Source organism: Oncorhynchus clarkii, chromosome 31 (genome assembly GCF_045791955.1).
Source record: "Oncorhynchus clarkii lewisi isolate Uvic-CL-2024 chromosome 31, UVic_Ocla_1.0, whole genome shotgun sequence".
Taxonomy (NCBI): domain Eukaryota; kingdom Metazoa; phylum Chordata; class Actinopteri; order Salmoniformes; family Salmonidae; genus Oncorhynchus; species Oncorhynchus clarkii.
Genome location: NC_092177.1, coordinates 21,509,776 through 21,521,518, shown reverse-complemented (window position 1 = coordinate 21,521,518; position 11,743 = coordinate 21,509,776). Strand labels below are relative to the sequence as shown.

The following is an 11,743-nucleotide window of genomic DNA, read 5'->3' as shown; positions in this document are numbered from 1 at the left end:
CAAAGGGAGTGGCTGCAGGACAAAGAGAGTGGTTGCAGGACAAAGAGAGTCGCTACAAGACAAAGAGAGTGGCTGCAAGACAAAGAGAGTGGCTGCAGGACAAAGAGAGTGGCTGCAGGACAAAGAGAGTGGTTGCAGGACAAAGAGAGTCGCTACAAGACAAAGAGAGTGGCTGCAAGACAAAGAGAGTGGCTGCAGGACAAAGAGAGTCGCTACAAGACAAAGAGAGTCGCTACAAGACAAAGAGAGTGGCTGCAGGACAAAGAGAGTCGCTACAAGACAAAGAGAGTCGCTACAAGACAAAGAGAGTGGCTGCAGGACAAAGAGAGTCGCTACAAGACAAAGAGAGTGGCTGCACCTTATGATTGACTGGCACAGACTCAGTGCTACCTATCAGGTAGGTACCAGACCGATCACAGAAGAAGGCCCTGAAAAGATCTAAACATTCATGTGAATGGCTCAACAGACAAAGAGCCAGATCACTGGGCTCATATAACACAACTACCAATTATTGTAGAAATAGGACAGCAGTTTGGCCTGGTGGAGCTGTGGACATCATCCTCTCATCCTCAAAGTCGTGCGTAACTGTTGGGGTCAGCTGTACGTAGGGTACGGAGCCATGGGAAGTCTGTGATCATGGAGTAGGGGACTTAATCTACCACTCCTACAGACAGAGAGAGAGAGAGTAGATACATCAGAACAGGGCAGAGCAGCAGCTGCCACCAAAACACTGAGGGGCAAGTGAAGGAACTATTGAGAAAAACTGATTAAATAATGCAGGAATTGCATCATGAAAACCTGAGGGGGACAATAAATGGAGCATGGAAAAACACTAAATCCCACTATGTAGCATAGTGACCCTAGGGGAGGACGTAGCATAGTGACCCCAGGGGAGGACGTGGCATAGTGACCCCACGGGAGGACATAGCATAGTGACCCTACGGGAGGACGTAGCATAGTGACCCTACGGGAGGACGTAGCATAGTGACCCTAGGGGAGGACGTAGCATAGTGACCCTACGGGAGGATGTAGCATAGTGACCCTAGGGGATGACGTAGCATAGTGACCCTAGGGGATGACGTAGCATAGTGACCCTATGGGAGGACGTAGCATAGTGACCCTAGGGGAGGATGTAGCATAGTGACCCTACGGGAGGACGTAGCATAGTGACCCTACGGGAGGACGTAGCATAGTGACCCTACGGGAGGACGTAGCATAGTGACCCAAGGGGAGGACGTAGCATAGTGACCCTACGGGAGGACGTAGCATAGTGACCCTAGGGGAGGATGTAGCATAGTGACCCCAGGGGAGGACGTGGCATAGTGACCCCACGGGAGGACATGGCATAGTGACCCCAGGGGAGGACGTAGCATAGTGACCCTAGGGGAGGACGTAGCATAGTGACCCTAGGGGAGGACGTAGCATAGTGATCCTACGGGAGGACGTAGCATAGTGACCCTACGGGAGGACGTAGCATAGTGACCCTAGGGGAGGACGTAGCATAGTGACTCCAGGGGAGGACGTGGCATAGTGACCCTACGGGAGGACATAGCTCCGCTGTGAAGAGACCAAATCTCAGTCTCAGAGTGCTGAACAGGACTTCCTCCATCTCACCCTCCAAGGTGTAGATGTCTCGGCCCCAGGGGTAGTTGGGATACTTCTTCACATCCTCTTCCGTCCGCATGGCTTCGGGGAAGAACTCATACTTAATGAGCTCCCTGTTGATTAAATGAAAGTGGTTGTTTATGTCAGGTTTTTAGATAGAGGAAGGAAGGAACTGGTTCTTGACCACCATGTCAACAGTACAGTACAATATGGCTGATTGAGGTCAGAAGGGACTCAACAGCACCACCTGCTGGCTGTAGTTATAATGACACCAGGGCCATGATAAAGAAAGCGATCTACTGTAGGAAACAGAAGGGAAGTACCACACCAAATTTCAGGGGTTGGAACCCATTCAGGGAACAGAAAACTGTGAAAGAAGAACATTTTTTAAAGGAAAATAACCAGATGCAAGAACGAAAGTGATCTATACAGTTCCGGAACAGATCCATTATTTTAAAAGCATGGGAACCAGTTAATAACATTATTTAATGTTCTGGGCATTTCTTTCCAGTCCCACAAAAAAACAAAGTGGCTATATAAAGCACTCATGGTTTATTCCAGTGTCTGCCTGCCTGCCAGCTGAAAATATTTGCCAGTTTGTGTGTGTAGGCTACCTGCCCCTCCCCTAAAGCCTGCATAGTCTACTGTAGCTAGTGACGTTACAAATCTCACTGGTCACATGCAATTATTTAGCAGATGTTATTGCGGGTGTAGCAAAATGCTTGTGTTACTAGCTCCAGCAGTACAGTAGTATCTAACACTATACAACAATACACACAAATCTAAAATTCAAATGATGGAATTAAGAAATATATAAATATTAGGGCAAGTAATGTCGGAGTGGCATTGACTAAAATACAGTAGAATATAATATATATTATATATATATGAGATGAGTAAACATTATTAAAGTGACTAGTGTTCCATTATTAAAAGTGGCCAGTGATTCCATGTCTATAGGGCAGCAGCCTCTACAGGCGTGATTCACAAATTAGGGAGAAAGATTTTTTATTAGAGAACAGGTTGATTCACTTTTTCAATGCTAGTTAAGTATACTCCAGTTATGACATGTCTCATTGGATTTATTAAATGACAAAAAAACGGGTTTTATTTTAATTCTGGTGCCGCTTTGCACACACAAGCGTGTTAGCTAGCTAGTTTGTTAGCTAGCTCTGGTCTAGCTCTCTAAAACTTTGCAGCACTTTGTGTAATGTAATGGAACGGAGAGTCATGGTCAAGAGCTAGCTCTGGTCCAACGTTAGTTAACAACTCTCTGAAGTTCAAATACAAAGTTCCTCCATAAAAGCCGCTCCTCCGTTGGCCTAATTCAGGCAATGCATGTCGTAACAAGATGGCCAGCGCTTCATGCCCAGCGCTCTCCTCACCCGCAATATTTCAGTCGCATGCCGCACCCTACATGTACATAGATTGCCCGCTCCATTGCAAGCTGCTCTACCTATTGAAGTATTTTAATGTTGAGCTAAATGTAAAATAATAAATAAGAGGTTTAAAAAGGAACAGAGAGGAGCCATATAAACTGACTAACAGTTTCAGAACTTTATTTTGCTGGTGGGAAAAGTGTTAGAATAAAACAAATTAGGGATTGGGCCATTTCAGCCACAGCGGTTGCTGAGAGATGTACAGTGCCTTGCGAAAGTATTCGGCCCCCTTGAACTTTGCGACCTTTTGCCACATTTCAGGCTTCAAACATAAAGATATAAAACTGTATTTTTTTGTGAAGAATCAACAACAAGTGGGACACAATCATGAAGTGGAACGACATTTATTGGATATTTCAAACTTTTTTAACAAATCAAAAACTGAAAAATTGGGCGTGCAAAATTATTCCGCCCCTTTACTTTCAGTGCAGCAAACTCTCTCCAGAAGTTCAGTGAGGATTTCTGAATGATCCAATGTTGACCTAAATGACTAATGATGATAAATACAATCCACCTGTGTGTAATCAAGTCTCCGTATAAATGCACCTGCACTGTGATAGTCTCAGAGGTCCGTTAAAAGCGCAGAGAGCATCATGAAGAACAAGGAACACACCAGGCAGGTCCGAGATACTGTTGTGAAGAAGTTTAAAGCCGGATTTGGATACAAAAAGATTTCCCAATCTTTAAACATCCCAAGGAGCACTGTGCAAGCGATAATATTGAAATGGAAGGAGTATCAGACCACTGCAAATCTACCAAGACCTGGCCGTCCCTCTAAACCTTCAGCTCATACAAGGAGAAGACTGATCAGAGATGCAGCCAAGAGGCCCATGATCACTCTGGATGAACTGCAGAGATCTACAGCTGAGGTGGGAGACTCTGTCCATAGGACAACAATCAGTCGTATATTGCACAAATCTGGCCTTTATGGAAGAGTGGCAAGAAGAAAGCCATTTCTTAAAGATTTCCATAAAAAGTGTTGTTTAAAGTTTGCCACAAGCCACCTGGGAGACACACCAAACATGTGGAAGAAGGTGCTCTGGTCAGATGAAACCAAAATTGAACTTTTTGGCAACAATGCAAAACGTTATGTTTGGCATAAAAGCAACACAGCTCATCACCCGAACACACCATCCCCACTGTCAAACATGGTGGTGGCAGCATCATATTTTGGGCCTGCTTTTCTTCAGCAGGGACAGGGAAGATGGTTTAAATTGATGGGAAGATGGATGGAGCCAAATACAGGACCATTCTGGAAGAAAATCTGATGGAGTCTGCAAAAGACCTGAGACTGGGACGGAGATTTGTCTTCCAACAAGACAATGATCTAAAACATAAAGCAAAATCTACAATGGAATGGTTCAAAAATAAACATATCCAGGTGTTAGAATGGCCAAGTCAAAGTCCAGACCTGAATCCAATCTAGAATCTGTGGAAAGAACTGAAAACTGCTGTTCACAAATGCTCTCCATCCGACCTCACTGAGCTCGAGCTGTTTTGCAAGGAGGAATGGGAAAACATTTCAGTCTCTCGATGTGCAAAACTGATAGAGACATACCCCAAGCGACTTACAGCTGTAATCGCAGCAAAAGGTGGCGCTACAAAGTATTAACTTAAGGGGGCTGAATAATTTTGCACGCCCAATTTTTCAGTTTTTGATTTGTTAAAAAAGTTTGAAATATCCAGTAAATGTCGTTCCACTTCATGATTGTGTCCCACTTGTTGTTGATTCTTCACAAAAAAATACAGTTTTATATCTTTATGTTTGAAGCCTGAAATGTGGCAAAAGGTCGCAAAGTTCAAGGGGGCCGAATACTTTCGCAAGGCACTGTACATATTACCTGCAATCTTAAGTGCTTTAATCTTTAATTTGTGTTTGACAGCCCCAAAAAATTGACCATTCAAAAAAATATCAACTATTCTGCATAGGATCAATATCATAATCAATCCCCTGTAGCTTCACTCAAAGCATACCATGTACCTCTCTGCCTACCTGAGGGAATGTACTCCCACCAGCGGCTGGCACACAGGTCCACCATCTTCAGCCCCCCGCAGGTACTGTGTTACCGCCTCTCGGAGCTTCCGAGACAGGCACTTCATACACATGACGTCCTGCATAGGTAGATACCTGCATGGATGAGGAAAGCCCTTGAACTGAAATTCCCTTAAGCAGGTAAAACTAAGTATATGTTATTTTCCAAAAAGCTTTTTAAGCTTAGTTCAACAGTTTCTGATGATTTATGGATGGTGCCTACATTGATCATGTGCCCGCTTAAAAACATCTGGGTATCTTTCAGAAAGCATATTGATGAGTTAGTTAAGTCAATCATTAAAATGGGATTCCTTTAGGGGAATAGGGCATGCCTTCCACAGGGGGTTGGTGGCACTTTAATTGGGGAGGATGGGCTCGTGGTAATGACTGAAGTGGAATAGTAACAAACACAAGGTTTGATGCCATTCCATTCACTCTGTTCCAGCCATTATTATGAGCTGTCCTCCCCTCAGCAGCCTCCACCAATGCATTTCATTAAACAGAAGAAAACACATTATTCAGTCAATATTATTACCGGTTATAAACTATGGGGATATCATCTATACGAATGCAGCTACCACTGTATTGAAGCCATTGGACACAGTTTATCATCACACTACGCTTAATTACGGGAGACAGGTTCAGTACACATCACTGCATTCTGTTTCAGAAAACCGGCTGGCACTCTCTGAAGTTTCATAGATCGATGCATTGCACTACTTTTGTTTATAAAGCCCTCTTACACAAACTTCCGCCATACCGTACTTCATTGTTAGCCTATAGACGTAGAAGAAACCAGACCCGGTCTCAGGGACGGCTAACTCTGGAGATCCCTTCTATCTCCACTGAGTTAGGTAAATATGCTTTTTTAAATTACTTGTGGAATAATCTTCAAAGTCACAGAATGGCATTTGATCCAGGCAGATAAACTCAGCTACTGCCAAGTTCAATTTCAAAAATTACGTCAACATTTTTCAGAAACAGCAATGTATGCATTAATTAATTAATTATACGATTACTGACTCTTTTTTTTTAACCAATCTAACTATATAACGGTAATAATTTAATGGTAAATCTATTGATAAACTGGGTAAATCAAGATGTAGCCTAGGCCTATTCACAAGACAGGTGAATGCATATTCAATAGGAGTGTGTGCATGCATTGAGTTTTTGAGCTTGTTTAGGCTGATTTCAGATGTCAATATGTTTCCCTTCCATTTGGGACTTATTTTATTGTACTGATCAACATAATTTTCATAAAAGTAGCTTATTTTATTTTTTGCTGTTTCTAACCAGTAATGAGGTCATTTATGAGGCAAGAGAGGGGCGGTCCGTCAGAACCCCCCCCCGATTGGTGGCAATCACCTTAGAAATCAGCATATTTTGCATTATGGTTTGCATATTATCACAAACTAAGTATTTGGGTAGTGAAATTATGTTAGCTTCAGCTGTAAACTAGCAAGGAAAGATAGCGTCCAAAGCTGGAGGATACCGGAATCTTCTTCCAATGTAACGTGTTCTAGCCTGTATAGACATAGCAAACAGTAAATAACATTTCTATATACCATGTTGCATTATTCAAGTGTGTTAACTTCTGTGCAGTATGAGTGGGGAGCTAATATGATGCTGTATATTTTTGTAATTACAGTTATCCTATGAAACAGAGACCTTGGTCTCAGCATGACTGTCAAAATAAAGATAAAATAGAAAATACATTTTAAAAAGAGAAGAAATATTCACAGCTACCCTATCATCTCAGAACAATGAGTCAGATATTATACCAGATGTATAAACGTGAAGCATCCAGTTATCCGTTCCACTCACTACCAAATATGGTGATGAGAAGAAGCCCAGATGATGGCAGTGGGAGAAGATGGAGGGAGACAGATTTTGGCTGACATTCTGCAAATTTTCTCAAGATTAAACATTTAATCTCCATACAGTTTACTGTTTCCAAAACTAGAATCTGTAACAAAACAGAATGGAATGCGTTCTGTAAACTTTAGCCTTTGCCAAAATGTTTAAAAAATGCATTGTTCAGGAGTGCAAGGGCGAATTGAGTTATTGTACACACGCGCTTCAGAGTGGGCGCTCCCTAATGGGAATATGCAAATAAATGCTAAAACGCGACAATAGAATCTCCCTAGCTCATGCTTGGCTCTGCCCACTATGATTAATTTGCTCCCATTGAAAACGACAGGCTCTGGCCTATCTTGGATTAGCTATAAAAAATCTTTGCTATCACGGTCATTGTTGTGAAATGTAAATTTGTAACATCTGGGGTCTTCCTGCATGGGGGTGGTGGATGGGTCTTCCTGTGGCATACATCTACATTATTTAAAACCGCGACCACGATCTATCAACAGTGCTGCACCGCTACTAAATGCCTATAGGGGAAACACTGTATAGGGAGCCATTTGGGGGCCATGTCAATTGAATTCTGCTCTTTGACTTTCACTGACCGGAATATGTGGCAGAGGACCTCATGGGAGAGCTCATTGATGTAGTAGTCCTTACGCTCATCCAGTCTGTACGGGTTGGCAACTGACCTACTGGGTGAATGGAGAAAAATAAGAGTCTGCGGTGCTGCTGTTTTTTGATAAAGAGCAAATACCTACTCATGTGAAGCTTGGATACGTAAAATATGCTGTAAGAGCTTTCGTCCCCAAACCACTGCAGAAGAATTGTAAAGGATTTGGCCATGTTTCAAATGTGTGCAGACGAACAGAGGATACTGAAGAACGGCGTGTAGAAGGACGACAGTGTTGCAATTGTGGTGGGGATCATGATCCTGAGTTCCTGGAGTGCCCAGTAAGGGTGAAGAAAACTGAGTTGGCAAAAGTAAGAGCAGTCAATCTAATCTCCTATGCGAAGGCGATTCAAATAATTGAGAAAACAAGTGGTGCTAGTGAAGAGATGGTAGTGTATACACCACAGCCTGTAGGAAATGTTTGCTGCCAGACAAAATATACCGTGTGTTAAAAAGGTGGATTTTGTTGCGTTCATTGCCACAGTTGTAAACTGTACAGCACAAGTCTCAAAGAAGTCGAAGAAACTGGACGTTGTTGTGGTTGCGGCAGAAAAGTTTTTGGGACTCAAGGATTTTACATTGCAAGAGGTACTGGCGCGGGAAGACCCGACCTCCCAGATTCCCCTTGAGGGATCAGATCCGTTATATATATATATTTTTTAAAGAAAAGTTGTTTGATTTAGTTTATACCTTTTTTGATAGTTTGGTAGCTGTTTTAGTATTATGTTCCATTTTGGGAAATCCTGTTTACATCCCGCACAGTAGGTTGCGGAATGCACATAAAATTGTGCGATGGGCAAAATATTAGGATGCACTGTAGTGAATGGCAGAAAACGTATAAAGCCACTGAGTGTTGATGTTGCTTGTTATTATGTAAGATGTTGTAATAGTGTAAAACACAGAAATATCATATTGAGATTTTAGATTAGAATTTGTGCATTCACAACACTGCAATCATATCAGGGAATATATATGTATCGTGTGCATTTGAAATGTTGTTGGTTGTTTTTTTGTTCAACACTCTTAAAACAGATGTGTTAAAAACAAGTTGTGTTATTTCTTTAACACAGTAGTTCCCGGGTACTTGGTCAATCTACAGGGGGTACTTGAGAAGACTCATGGGACCATAGGCCTCAGTGGAGGCTGGTGGGAGGAGCTATAGGACGACAGGCTCATTGTAATGGCTGGAATGGAATAAATGTGTGGTTTCCATGTGTTTGATAGCCTTCCATTAATTGCACTCCAGCCTTTACAATGAGTCTGCCCTCCCACAAGCCAATGGTAAAATGCACATGAGGGGGTACTTCAGGCAGAGCAAGATTCAGTCAGTGGTACATTAACTAAAAAAAGGTTTGAACCACTGTTTTAACACATCCTTGTGTCTAGTTAGGAACAATCATTGTGTTGGCACATTTAACACATTTGTTAACACATGAGAAGATCTCAAATGCAATCTTCTTGCCTCCTTTCTCAAAATGCACTGGAGGACAGGGTCAGAGGGGCGGGACCTCTGGCTTTCTCATCCAATGGGTTTTGAGAGAGGACGAGCGGCGTATGCAGTTGAGATCTTCCTGGGGTGTCATCCCGAACTAGAAACAGGTGAGTCAAAAGATTGCTGTGTCTACAAAGGCAGGCAAATTCTAATATTTTTCACTAATTGGTCTTTTGACCAATCACATCAGATATTTTACAGAGCATTATATTCCACTTAACAATTCTGTAAATGGGAAAGACGTGTAGAAAAACAGTAGCCATTTATTCAATTAATATAGTGCTCTATATACCAAACTTTTACATTAAACACATTTTTGTACATGCAAAAGATAATTCTTGAAACATCTCAAACAAGTTATTTATTAGATGTCAGCCAGTCAGATATGCAGTCCAGATTGACCAACTCAGACAATTTTGGACCTGAGATACAGAAGAACAGACGTTTTCAGCGTTTAACAAATTCATTGCAGGAACTGACACAAAATGTTGAGAAATCATTACACAGAAATGTGTCTTTTCTAAGAATGAAGCTATGGCGCTAAAATGCCACTAGATGGCATAAAACACATTCTCAACACAACTTGAGTATTTTACATGGTAAGAAACAACTGAACTTCCTGACGTTTTCATGGTAAATAGATATTTTGATGCAATTTGTTACTCTGATAATCCTCTTAAAATAATGTTGTGTGAGCATTTTGTTTTCTGAGAGAGAGAAACATTTCACAAGTAAAAAAATAAAATGTTTTAATTGAAATGCATTTCACAAACATTACACGAAACAGAAAACAGTTTAAAAAAAACAAACATTTTATTACAAAAATATTATTGTACAGTACTAAATGTACATGAGCACCAGAGGTGAGTTGCAGCATGCAATGTTTCACAGAGGAATTGCATAAGATTAACATGGCAATTCTAAACCACTTGGGGACTAGACCTATGACATCATGAGGGGGAATGACTGTTACATTTTCTTTGTAATCATTATCTTATATACAGTATACATCATATGGTCAGATTCTTAATCAAATATGAGACAACTAGGTCAGCATAAAGTTGTAATTCAACTTAACAATACAATCAACACTTGTCATTTTTCACTAAATGACCCATAGGTCAATCCAATCTGGAATAATGGTTGTTACCAAAATAGAAGAATAAAGTAAAAACAACTAAATAGCTTTTTGGTGAGTTTTAAAAACCAATAGACACAGGTACAATATTCATCCTCATGTACCTTATATAAAAATATACCTCACAAGAAATGTAAGTACAATACACATCTATAGCGCTGTAAAATAATTTGGCATCTTACACATATAGGGTGAATAATACTACTAATAATACTGCTTTTTTTAGTTGGATACATATACAATATCTGAATACAAAAATAAAAAAGCCCTCATCACCAAATCCATCTAATTTCCCTGATGAATTGTACTTCCCTACATGAAACAAATATAATACCACCTAATCAGAACAGAGAACAGCGTAGTTTGTGTTGCTATAATGAGAATAGAAAAGCTTTCACATTTGTAAACATTCTGTCTAGATTTTAAATTGTCACAGTTACATTTTCCAATTTACACAAACTTAAAAGTTCCTTATATTACTTAATGCTTTGGGAGTTTGGATAGCGGTACATGTTTAGATGAGTGTTAAAACAAAATACAATTGTACATTCCAGAGTTGGGGTTAATTCTATTAGAAATGTTCATTTGTGTAAATTGGAATACCTTTAATCAAATTTCAGTTGACCTAAATTGAACCTAAACCTGGTAATATATCATATTAACTAATTAATGATTTATCCAGGGCTACATGCATCCAAAGACATCTAAATATTGTTTGTAAGTAATTTTCATCCTTTAAAATACAATTAGAGTTTGCTCTTGGTTGTCTAGTATAAAAAAACACATAATAAAGAAATGACTCTGGCACACATGTGAGAGGGTATTTCTTGCCCTGAGACTTCTCAATGAAGCGGTATTCCTACAAAGCAGGCAGCTTAGTAATATGTGTATCCCAGGTAAGGGTTTTAGCACTGCTTATCATGGGAGGTGTAGTTCATATGAACTACAAGCCTTTCCTAGTTTCCATCTACCTTGCTCATAGTCCATTGTTGGGTGAGAATAGCAGCAGTGGCTAGGAGACAAGGCCGTAGGTGTGGGGTGGGATGAGAGGGGGCTGGTTAGCACTGGTAGTGGAAATGCTGGTGTTGATGGACCTTACCATCCATATGGGCGTGGGAGTGTGTGTGCGAGTGCATGTCTGTGTAAACGTTGGAGTAAATCTTAGGGGGCCCACTAAGGACTGGGGCTCCCAGGCCCACCAGTCTATGGCTGGGGTAGTCAGGGCTATTCAGGGCATTACAGGGGGTGTTGGTGCTGGGCTCTTTGTCCGAGATGTGTTGGTCTCGGTGGACCATGGTCATGGGGCGGGGTGGCAAGGTGTTGTGGCGTCGGCGGCTGTGGCACAGCCAGAGTACAATGGTGCCTACGATGAGGAGGGCTGCTGCAGGGATGCCGATAATCAGAGGCCAGGGCAGGCCGGAGCTCAGGTGTGGAGGAGTCACTGTGTTCTCCACCTGAGGGTCTGGACACACAACAGTGGAGAGATCAGTGAACTCTACAGATCTAA

At 41.4% G+C, this 11,743-nt stretch overlaps 1 protein-coding gene across 1 annotated transcript in view; it reads right to left on the bottom strand.

The window, feature by feature from the left end:
* Nucleotides 1–9,343: 9,343 nt before the first annotated feature.
* Nucleotides 9,344–11,743, bottom strand: part of LOC139390933 (fibroblast growth factor receptor-like 1) — a 48,860-nt gene continuing 46,460 nt past the window's right edge. Inside the window, exon 7 of the mRNA XM_071138333.1 lies at nucleotides 9,344–11,698. Within this exon, the coding sequence (XP_070994434.1) occupies nucleotides 11,295–11,698 (404 nt within the window). The 3' untranslated portion in view covers nucleotides 9,344–11,294. The remainder of the gene's footprint in view (nucleotides 11,699–11,743) is intronic.